Here is a 15,842-nt window from a genome sequence, read left to right as displayed (position 1 = left end):
GTGTAGGTGGGACATCTAAGTACTGTCAACACCGCTGTGAATATCCTCATTCAAAACAAAGTCTGGAAGTAGCTCTGTGTCATTATATTAGATGGCAACTCAGAACCCATATTTTTATAGGACATCCACTACCAGAATGAAGGATTATAAACCTAGCACAGAGATATACAGGTGTGTGCCACCGTATGGTAGGATCCACTCTTCTTTAAGCTTCTTATGCCCTTCTTTTTAATTTAAAAAGAAAAGGCTTTAGAAATTATGCAAATGAGACAGCGGGACTTCAGGCTACATTAACACATATAGAGTCCGCAGCCCCTCTGGCTCATTTGCATAATTTTTAAAAGCCTTCTTTTGTAAAGTGCCCAGCCAGGCTAGTACACGACCAAGTAGCCTCTACAGTTAATTTACATATTACCAAAATAAAGTTTTAACAAATTATGTAAGTTTCTAGGATTATTAAATTACAGATTAGGTCAGAGACAGGAGGAATCTACCATCAGATCTACTTCTGATAGTAGATTCCTCATGGTAGGTTTCCTTTGAAGAAGAGCAGATCCTGCCAGAGGGGACACCCACCAGTACGTCAGTGTGCATGGTTTACTATCCTTTATCCTGGTAGTAGATTTCAGGTAACATTATAAAGGCAAAATTGACTCTGTTGTTGGATTAAATTTATAGATATGGAGGAGGGGTGTATTAATCTGTCTACGCCAGAATACGTAAGAAATTTTACCTGAAATGCGTGCGCCATGATTGTCGAGAATTTTAGACTTATTTAAGTAGTTTTCCACCTCGTTCAAAAAAAGGGGACAGTCCGCAGAAAAAAAAGGAAGGGGTTGGGGGGGATTTTGTGCGGCCTTGCAGGAAATCGCCTGTGTGCCAGAAAGTTCAATAGCATGGTGCAGCAAATAGAACGACTTATAGGAGGTGCAAAGTGAGACTCTGCACGGATCTAAACAGCGACACATTAATACATCTCCCTCTTGTCTTTCTTTACTTCAGGCCATTAATGTTGTTTAAAGAAATCTCTCTAAAAGCGAAAAATAGTATTGTGTAGGCCAGAGATATTTTTCCTAATTTTTATCTTTATAAAAATTATCTTGCCCGCCAATACCATTCCCATACCGGTGGTAGGAGGGAGGTTTTTGGCATACAGTAATGACTTGATCTGGAGTAAAGTGATCCACAACTACTAAAAAGTAAAGAAAACCTTTACTAGGGCGAGTACAAGATCTGTGACCCTATTATTTTTTTTTAATCAAATAGTTTTTATTAACGATTAAGTTTACAAACAAGAACATCCCTCCATCCCCCCATCCCTTATAAATCAAACAAACAAAAACCCCTCCCTGGGGCGTCAGCAGAAAGTGTATGGGCCCACTACCGTACATGAATCTGTGACCCTATTGGTTGTTGTACATACCCTGGTAAGGTTTATTATTAGTGTACAACTCCTTTAACAAACGTTCGCAATAACCTCTTCACTACCATTCTGAATAGATTCTATAGTAAAAAAAGAACTGAGTTTTATGATTATTGTGCACCTTTATTAGGCATGACTTGAATCTGCTGGGCCCCTAAACATCAGCACACGACCCCCAACCATATTGTATAGTTCTTTTCTCTTTGTCTAGGGAAGACATCTCTTCTGCTCCTGCGACTGGGTGCGAAAGAAACTACTCAACAAACACCCCCAATACAATGATAATTTATTAAGGTACTAGGGTGAAATAGAATGCAGAAAAAAGTTCTTTTTTTTAGTATAAAGAATCTCAGAGATACATTACCCCTGTGACATCCATGACCTTAATGGCCGCCAGCTGACCAGTTTTGACATGACGACCCTGCAATGAAAAAAAATATATATATAAATAAATCCATTTTTTCTATCCAGAGATGCATTGCAGGTTGAAGCGGCACTTTGTATACATTGATGTGGGTTCTACATCATAGGCAGCTTGGTGATAAATTAGCCGCTGCCACATTGCAGAAAATAAGCAGATTTGTTGACATTTTGACACAAAGGGAATTGAGTGCAGGACCATTTACAGATCAGTGAGTCAGCCGCTGCTTTCTACATGACTAAGCAGTGTATGGGTCATTTCTTTTGTACCGAAAACCACAGATTGCTCTAAAATTAAAACCATAAAACTGCCTTCAAAACACCTTATTCTACTAAACTTTTCCTTCAAAGCTTACCAATAAAAGTGCTGCAATTCCATGTAACACACATGTACACACAACACGCCGGCCTGTGCACCACACAGAAATGTCAGATTCAGATCACAGGAATCCATTCAGTTATCACAATTCATCTACAAGGGATATGTTCCAAATATCCGAACACACAGACAGTGACAGACGTGGTATGCTAAAGAGAAGGGCCTATTAGTAATAAGACAAGTCTCACTCTCATCAAATACTCCAATTATAGGGTTTTCTGGTGCGACAAGATTTTTTTTGGTCTTGGCTTAAAGACCAGGTGATGCCCCCATATAACCATATTCAGTATTCATTATTTTAGCCGGTTTTGTGCTGCAACTTTGTTTTGACTGCTGGAGGTATGCATCCCAAATACATGTCCCTGGCTTGGTCATTTCATTTCTCCAAAAACTGCCTTTGGAAGAGGCCTCCTGTTTCATTATTATGTACAAACTGCAAAATGTACTAATTTATGCCCCCAACTAAGGATCTTCCCTAATCCACACCCTAATCCACACCCTACACAAGAAAAGGATTCTTAAACATTATAAACATCTGCGGTGGCAACATTGTCTCAGTCCTGTTAAAGGGGCTTTCCCACAAATCCAAGTTAGGCCCTATCCTGTGAAAATTTCTTTTTGAATTTCTGGTAAAAAACTCCTTTAAGGGCAAAGTATATTTTTTTTTATTGGAGACAATGATACACAAAGACCAGTTTACATGAAAGCCTCATGTCATGTGTGATCAAAAGACATGAGGTGATAGAGGAAGAAGTACACGATTTGCAGGACATAGATGTGAATGCCAGTTTTAATTATCATTATTAGTGTTAGAGTATTGTGTATGTATGAAAATCCACATACTTTCTCATATTGATTATGCATTATTTAAAGTGTAATTTAAGCTATGAAGTATTTTTTTATTTAAGAAATGAATAGTACAGGTGATTGTTGTAAATTTAGAAACATACTTCATTATGGAAAAGAGTTTTGCGTCCCTATTTTTTTTCTTCTTTCTACTCTTACAATGATCAGCGTGGGTTCACCATCTATATGCCTAGATACATCTGTCCAGTGAGTGTGAAAAATTAAAAGGAGTTGGCCACTCTTTTACATAAATTGCCCATGTGCCATGTGGGAACACTAATGAATAGGAAGGGCAGAAGTTATGATGTTATGACTTATCCTGCTCCCTCCTCCCCTCTCCCTGTGTGTGTCAGTGAGACGGACTGTGAGAGAAATAGGCACAGTGGGCGACGCCATTAGGACGGACTGGAAACCGGAAGTTATTTATATAGGCAGAGGGCAGCATGGCCAGAGCAGGGAAAGGAGGCTAAGACACCGATACACATACAGGCAGTCCCCAGGTTACATACAAGATAGGGTCTGGAGGTTTGTTCTTAAGTTGAATTTGTATGTAAGTCGAAACTGTATATTTTATAATGGAAGTTCTAGACAATTTTTTTTTCTTTTGCCCCAGTGACAATTGGAGTTTCAAAATTTTTGGTGTAATTGGACCAAGAATTATCAATAAAGCTTCATTACAGACATCTTACAGCTGACCATTGTAGTCTGGGACTATAGTAAAGCATCCAGAGAGCTTCACCAGAGGTCACAGTGGGCAGAGGGGTCCGTCTGTAACTATGGGTTGTCTGTAAGTTGGGTGTCCTTAAGTAGGGGACCGCCTGTACATGTAGAGACAGGTCTTTGTCAGATGGAGATTTATAAACACAAATGCTAAGGGCAGAACAAATGGAGGAAAAAACAGGACAAAAACATTTTTCTGTATTAAAATATATTACAAAGTTTACATTTATCATCTACACTATTGATTGATGCAATTTGGATAAAGAGTTTGTTACACTTTAAAACTATTGTTCTCTATACAAAACTTCCGTACATATGGGTATTATTCACACTTCGGCACAATTTAATTCACTCGTTTTATAAGTTGCATATATTTTTACATTTTCTTTTGAAGCTATACAAGTGCATTATATCACTTTTTATTAAGGCTTACATCATTCATATTGCCATCTTTGTATAATTGTGTAGCTATGCTAGTGTGTATTTTGTAATTTAGGCATTTATTATTATTAATATTATTACACAAATGTACAAAATACTTGCAATGTGGTCGATGTATTGCACAGAACTGCAGCCAAAATGCTGTGACCTTCGGGATGAAAGTACTACAAGATACACACGCCGCCATCTATAAAACTTACTGTCAGGTATCTAGGTCAGCAAACGGCTACCCAGCAAGGAGGCCGATCCCAGTATCCTTGCTGCGGTTACAGCTGACTTTTTTTTACAAATTGAACAACAAGGATTTTATGTATTAAAAGTAATATGAAGAGGTTTTGTAGCAATAATTATGAACTTTCAGTCTTTAGTCCATTGATATGTTGTGAACCATGCCATATTTGCCCATATGTGTTCCCTCATCCATGAATTTATTGTGGCAGCTTTCCAAAGAACGTGTACAGGATATCTTTTAAAATGGGATCTGGCTCACATATGCGGTTCTAGCACTGACAAAGCCCTTCCCATGATTTGGAAAACAATTTTGGCTTAATCTGCCAAGAATGTGTGCACTCCGGCTTCAATCCTTAGCTGTGAGCAGACTATCCACTAGTCATTTAGCTCATATTTTGTGCTTTGCGTCATAAAAGAGGAGAGATATGGTAACGGAATATAAGCTCAGAAAAAAAGATTCACTGCTTCCTGGCATTTACTACAAGCGAGAAGGTGTTTCCGTAAAATGCTGGACATGTACGTCAAGGTGATGAACTATCTGTGGCCATGTGAAGCTGTTACGATATCTCCAGTCCGGTTTTATTCTTCACTTTTTTTTGGAGCCAAAGTGGAGGGGAAAAAAAAAAAAAAAAAAGAGAGAAAAGGAGAGAAATTGATTAAAAAGTTTTATGTATGCACCCACATTGGTTACTTTGAGTTGGCCTATGAGGAGGTCCCCTGTTCTAGATGCGGGACAGATGGGTCTCATATAATGCACATGATGTAGTAATTCCAGGAATTTAGGGAGTTTTAACGTGTATGGTATAGTCTTACCGGCTACTACTGTAATGTGCATTTCGGGCCAAGTAGGGAGTGATGTCATGGAAGGTGGGATTTTTTTCGGGATAGTGAGAAATTTATACCAGGATGGGAAGGTGAATGTGCTGGTTAAGTCTGCAGAGTGTAACATTAATAAAAAGAACATTATTTGATTGAGAAAAGAGTGTACAGGCAGTCCCCGGGTTATGTACGAGATAAGAGCAATCCTACAGAACCTAAGTTGAATTTGTATGCAGGTTGGAACTGTAAACCCAGACAAATTTTTTTTGGTCTCTGTGACAATTGGATTTTAAAAATTTTGGATTGTCATAAGAACCAGAATTAACAATAAAGCTTAACTGCAGACACCTGTAATAACTGTTGTAGCTGTTTATTGTAGCCCAGGGCTAAAGTACTGTAAATTACCAATTACCAGAGGTCTGTTTGTAACTAGGGGTCGTCTGTAAGTCGGGTGTTCTTAAGTAAGGGACCGCCTGTATTTGAGAATATAAAGGGTCTATGGCTGGATACTGACAGGTTACCATCAGTCCAATTATGCTGAAATCTCTTTTCCGCCTTTTTCGAATTCTAAAATGTTTAATAAAATAATTTGGATTTAAAAAAAAGCCTTATGTTTTCCTTAATGATTCTAATAAAAACTCTATGCAATTTACAAGCGCTCATATGGCCAAGTTAAATACAAATATGAAATACAAATAATTCTTGTGTCACAAAGGTAAAAAAATAGGCAGTGACAATTGCATCTTATTAATACAGTCACGTCTCCAGGACTTCTTTTGAGCTGCGCCAATTCTCTGGAAAGCCCTACCTTGGACTATCAGACCATCAAATTTCAACTAACTCTTTACAAATACATCCTCCTGTCTTTATCCGACAAACACCAGATACCGAGCTCCAGGCTTCTTTGCAGCCCATTTACCCTGGACTTTGTATATAAGATGGCGGCTGATGGCTGGTTCAAACAGCAGAATTTTTACTTATTAGATTATTTTATACTGTTCCCTTATAAAGAATGGCTGGACCATTATACAAGCTCTTACACCTCATGCCCCCTCCTCATCCTCATAGACTGTAACCTATTGTTATAGAGTCCCAAACCAGGCTGGTTATTCCGAAACTCTTATGGATTACAACATTTAGTGGACATTTAGTGAGCTAACCTAAAGCTAGCCTTAGCCTTGCAGGCTTCAAAGCAAAGTAGCAGTGGTTTTTGCAACATTACACAGCAATGAAGAAGTTTTACAGTTGTGATCTAATACAGCCCTTGTCCAAGTAAACCCATACCACAAACAAATCCTACACAGCAGTGCACAAAAATGTACCAAAGAAAAGCGTAGGCCATATGTACATTACAGTCATAGGCTGTATTTCTACTTGTAACCTGATATTAAAGCATTTTTTTTCAGTTAGCAGCATCTAATACTAGATTCCAGGTATATGAATTCATACTCCATTGCAGTGGGAATGACTTGGGAAAGTCATCTGTATCATGAATGCAGCTTTATTCAACATATGGGACGTAATCCCTACGATGACCATGTGACTCTAGTACAGAAGAACAAAATAAATAAAATGTTTCCCTCTTGTACTACCATGTAAACTGCACAGAAAATAATGAACATATTGTGGAATTTAGAACATTACCCATTTGCTTGTCCAGCAGATACTTTTGGGACATAGTAGATCCTGGACATTGCTAGCACCATGGACAGCACAAAGCCTTCCACATTTCATGACATCTGGCGTTACCATTTCTCATTTAGGGGAGAATGCTTGGCTAGAGATGGACTCTAAAAGCTGGTTCCAGGGATCGCACATACACTATTCCACAGACCTACAGATTAATAATGGAGGGTCTTTGTTAACACCAACAGACAGACATGTCAATAAAGAAGGTTTTTCAATATCTGTTCTGTGGGGTTTTTAATACCCCTAGAGGTTAGATATTTCATCATGGAACTGATCCTACAGTGCTGACCCAGAGGAGGGCATTCCCCACCCCATAAACGGAAGCAGAGATTTTTATATTCTTACTGCCTTTACAGCAAATGTCAAAATTGTACTACAAACCCTCTATGAGTCACATCAGCAATTCAGTATTTCACCAAATAATACCAAACTATCACTTTTTTATGCAAAGCATGTAATCTTTTTTATATAATGACTAAAAGTTTATAAAAAATCTGGATCTCATTAAAATCCAAGGGAAAGCACCTCACAACCCTCCCAGTACACAATACCCATAAGTAACTGCACATATCCCCTGTAACTCAATCACATTATATTCTATGTATTATGCTGCAGTACATGTGCAATTTATGAACAGCACGTATCAAAAAAATATGGTATATAAAGGGTAAATTCAGACCAAGAGGGTGCTGCCCCATCACGTGTGTCTGTGCAACTGATTCTCTCTCTATGAGGCCAATAATAAAAATATTAAACAAATGGGGGCCCAAAATGGACCCTTTGGCACCCCACTGCTAATCCAATATGAAAATGTGCCATTCATGATGACCCTCCAATTTCTATCCCTATCCCCTAGTCCTAGCAGTCAGATTTTAGCAACCTTTTAAGCGGTACAGTATCATATTCCTTGGAAAAGTCTAAATATACAACCATCAGCAGCCTACACCAGGTCTCCTTTTTCAATACTGAAACCACCTTTGTTGTGCGCCAGTCCTGTGGTACAGAAGCTGGCTATAATAAATACATAAAAAATAAAGGTCTGCAGTAAACGGGTGTAAATGCCGCCAGGACCCAGTTATTTATCTATTTTATTGGTTTTGAGGTGGTGGGATCCCAACCAATAACTAAAACAAGGGACCACCAATTTCCCATTTCTCTTCACTTGAATGAGTAGTGCACATATTCCACAACCAGACCTTTCAAACTCCATAGTGCATTCATACAATTAAATAAGTTATAGATGTTAATAGTCCTGTTTAGCACCAATAAGAGCACAAAAAATAATGCACCATTTAAACAAAATGTCAGACTTTTATGATCATTTACAGTGAGGTGTATAAGACCAACATATTCCCCAGCACGGGTCCTATGCCATGCAGGGCCTAAGTTCTTATCACACTTTACACAAGAACTAGAAGGGAGTTTGGAGGGTCGCCCGTTTTTAGAGATATGTGGAGCACTAACAGATATTGTACACATTGCTGGTCAATATAAAATATTACAAAGACAACAATGTCTTTTCCCCAACTATAAGGGCAAAACCAGTGTTCTGCTTTTATGTTTTTGACACTTGGAGGATATAAACCAAATACCATAAGCTTCTTTCGGCATATAGCGTAAAGACATAGGTACAATGACACCTTCATAATCAATATAGGAGTACAATTCCAGTATTTTGATTAAATAGTTTATAGGCGTTATAACAATTTTGCAACTTATTTCCTAACCACAGGATAGGGGAAAATGGTGAGGGTCTGAAAGGGAAGGGAACCACACTTATCACAGGGAACAGGAACCCCAGCAATCCGGAGAATGGGGTCCTGTTCTCACGAGTGGGTGCAGCAGCAGAACAAGCACGTATCCTGCTGCTCTATTTGATAGTATGGAAGTGTTGGAAACTGCAGATCAAGGTGCTTTGATTTCTCCTGAACTCACACAGACACTGAATGTGAGTGCTGGAGATGGGTAAGCTCACAAAATTTTACATTCCCATACAATTGAACAGGATGCATGCTAGACCCATTAGTGAGCAGGGGGATCCCCACTCTCTGGATTGAGGTTCCATTCTCGTGATTGGTGAGAATTCCAGCAGTCAGACCCCCCTCAATAAGCTTATGAACCCTAAAACACAGGGCTAGTGACAAAGTTGGTCCAACCCCTTTTAATAGTCATTCCAGAAGTTTTTGTTTAATATTATATTATATTATAAAAAGTCATCAATATCGGAGGGCAGGGTGGGAAAGTCTCTGGCACCCAGCAACCCTTTAGTGGTGGCCAAGTAGAAACTATAGGTCACTTTAGGAGATATCAGCACCCAGCCACCCTTTCAATCAGCCTCTTCCATTGAAGTCATGTCCTCCAGTCGCAAGGCCGGTTTCCATTTCATATCCACTCAAGTCAATGGGAATAAGCTTGATCACCAAGTACAGTCACTATACAACAAATGGCACTTGGCTTCCCCAGCACACTCAGGACACATGGGGGAATATAGGATTATTCTATGTGTAGCCCACAACAGGTCAGTGGCACGTGAAAAGTTTTGAGGGTGCCAAGACTTCTACTAATAACCAAAACAAAGGGGCAGATGTGTTTGCCTTAGTGTGGCCTTTTATTTCCATTTGCTAGAATTGCTCTCCTCCGTAGCTCAAGATGGTCTCCTAGAAACCCCTCTCTACATGATAGAGTAGATTCTAACGCAGCCATCAATACAGCTACCATAGAACTGTGACAAATAATATTTGGGTTTTTATTTTATGTGGGGAAACAAATGACACTTTAACCAATATATTTTCTATTGCCGTTACTTGAACAGCCGATAAGTTTTCATTCTCTCTCATCTGCCACAAGTACCCTCATTTCCAGAAAATCAATTTGTATAAAAAAAAGGAGATAAAATGCCATTCTATTTCCAATTAATTTGTGTAAAATATATTTTCCTGCAGTAGCTTTGATATTCAACAATTGCTGCTGAATTGCCTTTGTATCATAAATAGTTGGAGAAACATTTGAAGTTAATTAGAAGCATGAACAGCTCTCAAAACCATGACAGCTCTGCGATTCATAGCCGAAAATGCTTAAAATTCAGCTCTAGGTCTGTATTAACCTTGAGAAAAGAGAACATCAGATGGGTGCCCACATTTGCTTAAAATGCACATTCATTTCACTGCATTTTTGCTTTAATTTTTGAAACACATCCAAGTTGCTATACGATTACCATACAAAATTATATTTTCAGGTTTCTATGACTTCTATGAGCATCCCAGCAGCTAGCGCTCCATCTGGTTGGGGGCAGTAACTACATCATCAGGTGGGGCATGGGACAGCACACACTAGTTCTGAATATAGCTCAAAAAGCGCAACTTATGGCAAGTTCTGAGAATAACTTTATTATCCTGTAAAATAGCAGATCCCATTATAAATATCAGCAGCAACTCTTGACATAATTCCATTCTCACCATGGAACAGCATTGCCATTTCTAGATACAAAGTACTTGTGTTTGGAACAGCTTTCTCACTGCAGGTACAAAAGACCTATAGTAAAGAGAGTGTATTGTACTCCAAAAGTGTGCTAAAATTGTCCGGACTACTATGGCTCATGTGTCAAAAGTCGACCTTTGGAAACTTTCATCATCTGTGTATCTCATCCTCGTCACCTTTAGTGTCAAAAAGTTCTAGCAAAGTACCGCCGCAGAAGGGAGTGTTCCTCAAAGGTTGCATCATGGGTGACTCTATGGCACTGTTATAGGGGTCTCCAGGTAGAGTCCTGCACATATCTCAGACAAAGACTACGATTTACCTTTGTACTACCAACTACTCTACAATTCACAGGTTCTTTGTACATCCTATAGCACTCATCCAATATTGGAAAAAACATGGATGATCCTCCATAAGCCTCTCACCCCTCCACAATCACCTGTGCCCACAAACCAAGGTTACAGTATTGGGAGAGTGCAAAACTCTAAGACTAAATATTGGACAATGGGTGATGCCCTGCTAATAATTGAGGCTTTTAGGCATACCAGCTGCATGGGCATCAGGGGTGGGCACCAAGGTGCCGTAGTATCAAGGATGGAGTGGAAAAGGAATGGTAAAAAGCCCATGGTAGAACAAGACATTATTCTTAGGCTGGTATCCTCTGTAATAAATCATATGTATGGGGAAGGATTAGTCAGAAATCTGTCGGATATCTGCTTGTTGGATGTATAATGGTTTCCTTATACATCTTCTATAATCATAGAGATGATAGGGGTCAGTTCCCCAATACCACGACTTTAATTTCTAGTCACCTGTCATAGAGCTCTCTACAAGCCTTCTGCTTGCATCTACCTCTACTCCATTAAAGAAAATTAGTCTGTTGCCCATAGAAACCAATCACAGCGCGGCTTTCACTTTACTTTAGCAGCTTGACTGATACATGCTGAGCTTCCATTTGTTACTATCTGCAACAATCACCATTATCACACAGTTTTAGTAAATGAGGCTTATCATATAATCTATGGTGACAGTGGGTACATCATATAGATTCAAAATCTGCCCCAGCAGAATCTATCATGTCATGTACACTGCCCAGTAGACAAAAAATTATTTAAAATGTATGTGTATGAGGAGAAGATTTATATACAAACCGTGCAATTGTCAGGAATGAAAGCTGGGCTCTGATTGGTTGTTATGGGTGCAGTTATTCTTATACAATATAAAGAAGGCCTTTCCAGTATCTGCTCATGTTCTTATAACACACACAGGTGAAGTGCTAAATATGAAGCACTGGGTATATATGATAGTATAAAATATAACTTCTTATTAAAGGAGTGTGATTTCCCAGTAAGACTTGCTGTTGTGTCAGTTACCGTGGCAGGTGCCACACTCAGCAGCCAATAGGATTGCAGGACATCACTTCAATGCAGGGAAAAAAACGTCGGTTGGTGCCAGTCAGTGAAAGCTCTCAGAGCGATAAGACAGGCTCCCGCTACTGCATCAAGTGACTTTGAAATCTTACATTTTTGCCAAAACCCGGATCCACGTAGAAGATCTACCATCCAACCCGAGTGAAGACAGAAGAAAAGACATGAAAAGGAAGAAAAAGGAGGAGACCTCACCACTAGAGCCTGCCCAGAAGAAGAGGAAGAAGGACCTGGCACAGCAGGACGAAGAGATGGCAGCCTTCCTCCGTCTCCTGGAGGATGAGTACATAACATCGTTCCTTGCCAGTGACAGCTGCAGGAAACTTTCAGACAAATACCACCTGGCAACTGTCTGTGAATATTTCAGAAGAGCAAAGTTACCCACCACCTTCTATAAACAGTACTTCTTCCCAGCACTTTTCCTTGCCAGCCAATTTGAGGATAGACATCGGGACATCCGCAGCGACATCGACTTCTGGGCATTAGGACCATTCTGGTTTTGGAAGAAAGATCATTTTCTCCATCAGCGCGACCTCCTGTTACAGCGAATTGGCTTCAGAGCATGGGTAGACCAGGACACCTGTCATCGGTTAATGGCCCAGGACCCTACACATTGGGCGTGGACAAGGGATCGACCAACAGAACCCATCCACGCTACACCGGCTGTTCCAGCGTCCAGAGAAGTGCAGAGAGAGTCCATTAGCTTCGGCTTCCCCTGTGTCATCCTCTGAGCTCAGCCTTACAAGCGGAAGGAACAGCTGCAAGATCTACATGGAGAAGACCACCTAGAAGCTGCACGGATGAAGCCATCTATCCATTGGTAAGACCCAGAATCCAACTCACAGCACATAGCATTCACAGCCTCATTCACTGTAGGTAGCCACATGCAGTCACTGTAGGTAGGTCCATACAGAAATGTTATAGCGTTACCTCCCTTAGTATGCCCAGAGGAAGGGCAGTACAGCGGCCATGGTTTCCCTGCAGGTTTCCTCCACAGGGGGTTTTTCCTGTCCTGAGCGCCGCTGTACACTCTCTGTGAGTGACAGGAGGTAACAACCAATTACATTAAATGAAAAAAAATTACATTTATAATAAAAATGTCACATTATTTAACATACAATACTTTGTTGTGTCCTTTATTTCTGATAATAATGTATGTAAAATGTAACAAAGGAGTTATAAGAAAATAAATAAATATTTCATTATTTCCATAGAAAAAGTTCTTAGTCAGTATTCAGCAGCTAATATATACTATTGCTATACAAGCTTGTAAATATTACCTGTCCAACTCCACCATTCACCCTCTAGTGCTGCTGTCAGGACATTAGGTCATGGGAAAAGTTTGGAGAGCAAATTTCTTCTATATGCTCTTGGTAACCAATCAGAGCACGGCTTTCATTTTTCCACAGCAATTTATAAAATGAAAGCTTAACTATGATTAGTTACCATGAGCAACAGTAACAGTTTTTTTAAAATCTTATATTGTCATTGATCTTAAAAAGGATTTTTTAAGGAATAATAGAGGAATGGCACATTGGGGCACATTTATCAGGGCTTGTTGGGTGCCAGCCTCTGTATACAAAGACCTGACAGTGACAGGCGGTGCCAGGTAAATGGGAGTGCAGAGAGGCAAATATCAGCTCTTCGATATTTAATATTGCTTTAAAGGGGTTGTCCACTTAATCGATATCATTTATGCAGTGAAAAGATAAACAATCTTCCCATACACTTTCTGTATCAATTCCTCCCCGTTTTCTAGATCTCCAGTGTAAGCTTCATCGTGAAGGTGCTGTCACACGTTGCAGTTAAAACTGCATCACAATCAGTTTTGAGGTGGTTTTAGGTGGTTTTTAGGTGTAAAGAAAGAAAATAACTAAACAGGTGAATGACATTTGTTGAATAGGTTTCCCCTTCGAAATCATTCAGTTTATGTTTGTTTCAACTGCAACGTGTGACCGCACCCTCAATCTGGTCCCTGGTCATGTGATGTCACACAGGTGCACGGCTCGTTATCACAAAGAGTAATCAGAGCTGTGCACCTGTGAGACAGCACATGAACAGGGAGCGGTTTTTATCCACAATAGTAAACAATGCAGCTTACTGTAATGACAGCAAGCAGAGATCTAGAAAACCTTGAGGAATTGTTCAAGTATAAAGGAAAAATTGTATAACTTTTCAAAAATAATAAATATATGCAGAAAGACACCTCCCAGAGGAAACACTCTTCCCAGTATTTTTGAGGAGTCATGGGGGCACACTCACTGCGAGAGTTTGAAGCCGCTTCACCACAGTGGACAGTCCACAGCCAAATCACCAGCCGCCATAAAATAGCCTGCATGTTAATGGTGAGTGGCTTAAAGGTTTGTTTAAAAGTGTCATTAGTAACGTTCTCCCCTTCCAAAGGATAGGAGACAAATGTATGATCGCAAGCGGTACAATACCTGAGTCCACGGAAAACCACATGATAGGGAACCACAGGATAGGTCTCCAGAACTACAGCATACCAGAGGGCCTTGCAAATTGCAAAAGTCCTTCCAGATTGTCTTACAGGAAAGAAAGACCTTCTATCAAGCCTGAAGAGGCTGCAGCTTCCAGCCCGATAGAAAGAGGGGATAATTACACATATACACGTATATACCGGCGTATAAGACGACTTTTGAAGACAGAAAAATCTTCTGTCTTCTCTGGGGTCGTCTTATACGCCGGTAATCGTCTTATACGGCGGGTCCCGGTGCATGGAGAGGGCTCACGGGCTGAGCCCTCTCCATAGCCGGGAAGTCTTTGCTGCATATTGCAGCAAAGGCTTACCGGTAACACCCGCGATCGGTGCTAGCACCGATCGCGGGTGTTTGCACAGCGATGGCTGCCGGCAGCCTCAAAAAGACATCGGGGTGCATACTCACCCTCCGTTGGCCCCGATGTCCGCGCGGATCGTCTTCCACGCAGTCTTCTTTCTTCTGCTGGGCGCCGCCATGCTTTTCCCCGGGGCGGCGCCTAGTATGACGTAAGCAGCGGCGCGTCATACTAGGCGCCGTCCAGGGGAGAACAATGGCGGTACCCGACACGAAGTTAGTGAAGACAGAAGACGGGCGCTGAAGCCAGAAGAGGAGCCATCGGGGGGGGGGGGGAACGCTGCAGGTCGGGGCCACCGGAGGGTGAGTATATAAGTTTATTATTTTCTATTAATGCTGGGCTGGCTGTATACTACTGGGGGCAGTGCTGTATACTACTGGGGGCAGTGCTGTATACTACTGGGGGCAGTGCTGTATACTACTGGGGGCAGTGCTGTATACTACAGGGGGCAGTGCTGTATACTACTGGGGGCAGTGCTGTATACTACTGGGGGCAGTGCTGTATACTACTGGGGGCAGTGCTGTATACTACTGGGGGCTGTGCTGTATACCACTGGGGGCAGTGCTGTATACTACTGGGGGCAGTGCTGTATACTACTGGGGGCTGTGCTGTATACTACTGGGGGCTGTGCTGTATACTACTGGGGGCTGTGCTGTATACTACTGGGGGCTGTGCTGTAATGATAATGTTGTTGTTGTATGCCTTATGTTTATGAGCGACAGTTTTCCTGCTATATACCTGCATGTCATAAGAATTTACATTAAAAAAAGGACCATGTTAAATTCAAATGTTTTTTTTTTTTAATTTTTACCGGTGTTTTGTATGCGTTGGAAAAGGGATAGTCTTATACGGCGAATATATCTTAAACTCTATATTTTAAACAGGAAAGTAGGGGGGTCGTCTTATACACCAGGTCGTCTTACACACCGGAATATACGGTACTTGTGATAATTCTATAGAACACTTTCCATAAAAGTATGGGATAAGCAAAGAAGAGTGTGCCATGGATCATATAGATCCAATTATAACTTATACCATCATAGATTAGGATCCATTGGGTACGGTTTTTGTCCATGATGTGCCACAATCTCAATTTATGAGAATCAATAGTGAAGAGGTG

The 15,842-nt window shown here is 40.6% G+C and overlaps 1 protein-coding gene across 16 annotated transcripts in view; it reads right to left on the bottom strand.

Moving 5' to 3' along the window:
* The window catches only part of TNIK (TRAF2 and NCK interacting kinase), a 169,872-nt gene that overhangs the window by 96,390 nt on the left and 57,640 nt on the right, over window positions 1-15,842 (bottom strand). For all 16 annotated transcript variants that reach the window (XM_072142812.1, XM_072142806.1, XM_072142801.1 and 13 more), the window contains exon 3: window positions 1,788-1,844. In XM_072142812.1, coding sequence (XP_071998913.1) covers window positions 1,788-1,844 — 57 coding nt within the window. The remainder of the gene's footprint in view (window positions 1-1,787; window positions 1,845-15,842) is intronic.

Source organism: Engystomops pustulosus, chromosome 3 (genome assembly GCF_040894005.1).
Source record: "Engystomops pustulosus chromosome 3, aEngPut4.maternal, whole genome shotgun sequence".
In the NCBI taxonomy this organism is placed as follows: domain Eukaryota; kingdom Metazoa; phylum Chordata; class Amphibia; order Anura; family Leptodactylidae; genus Engystomops; species Engystomops pustulosus.
This window is presented reverse-complemented; position numbering and strand designations above follow the sequence as displayed.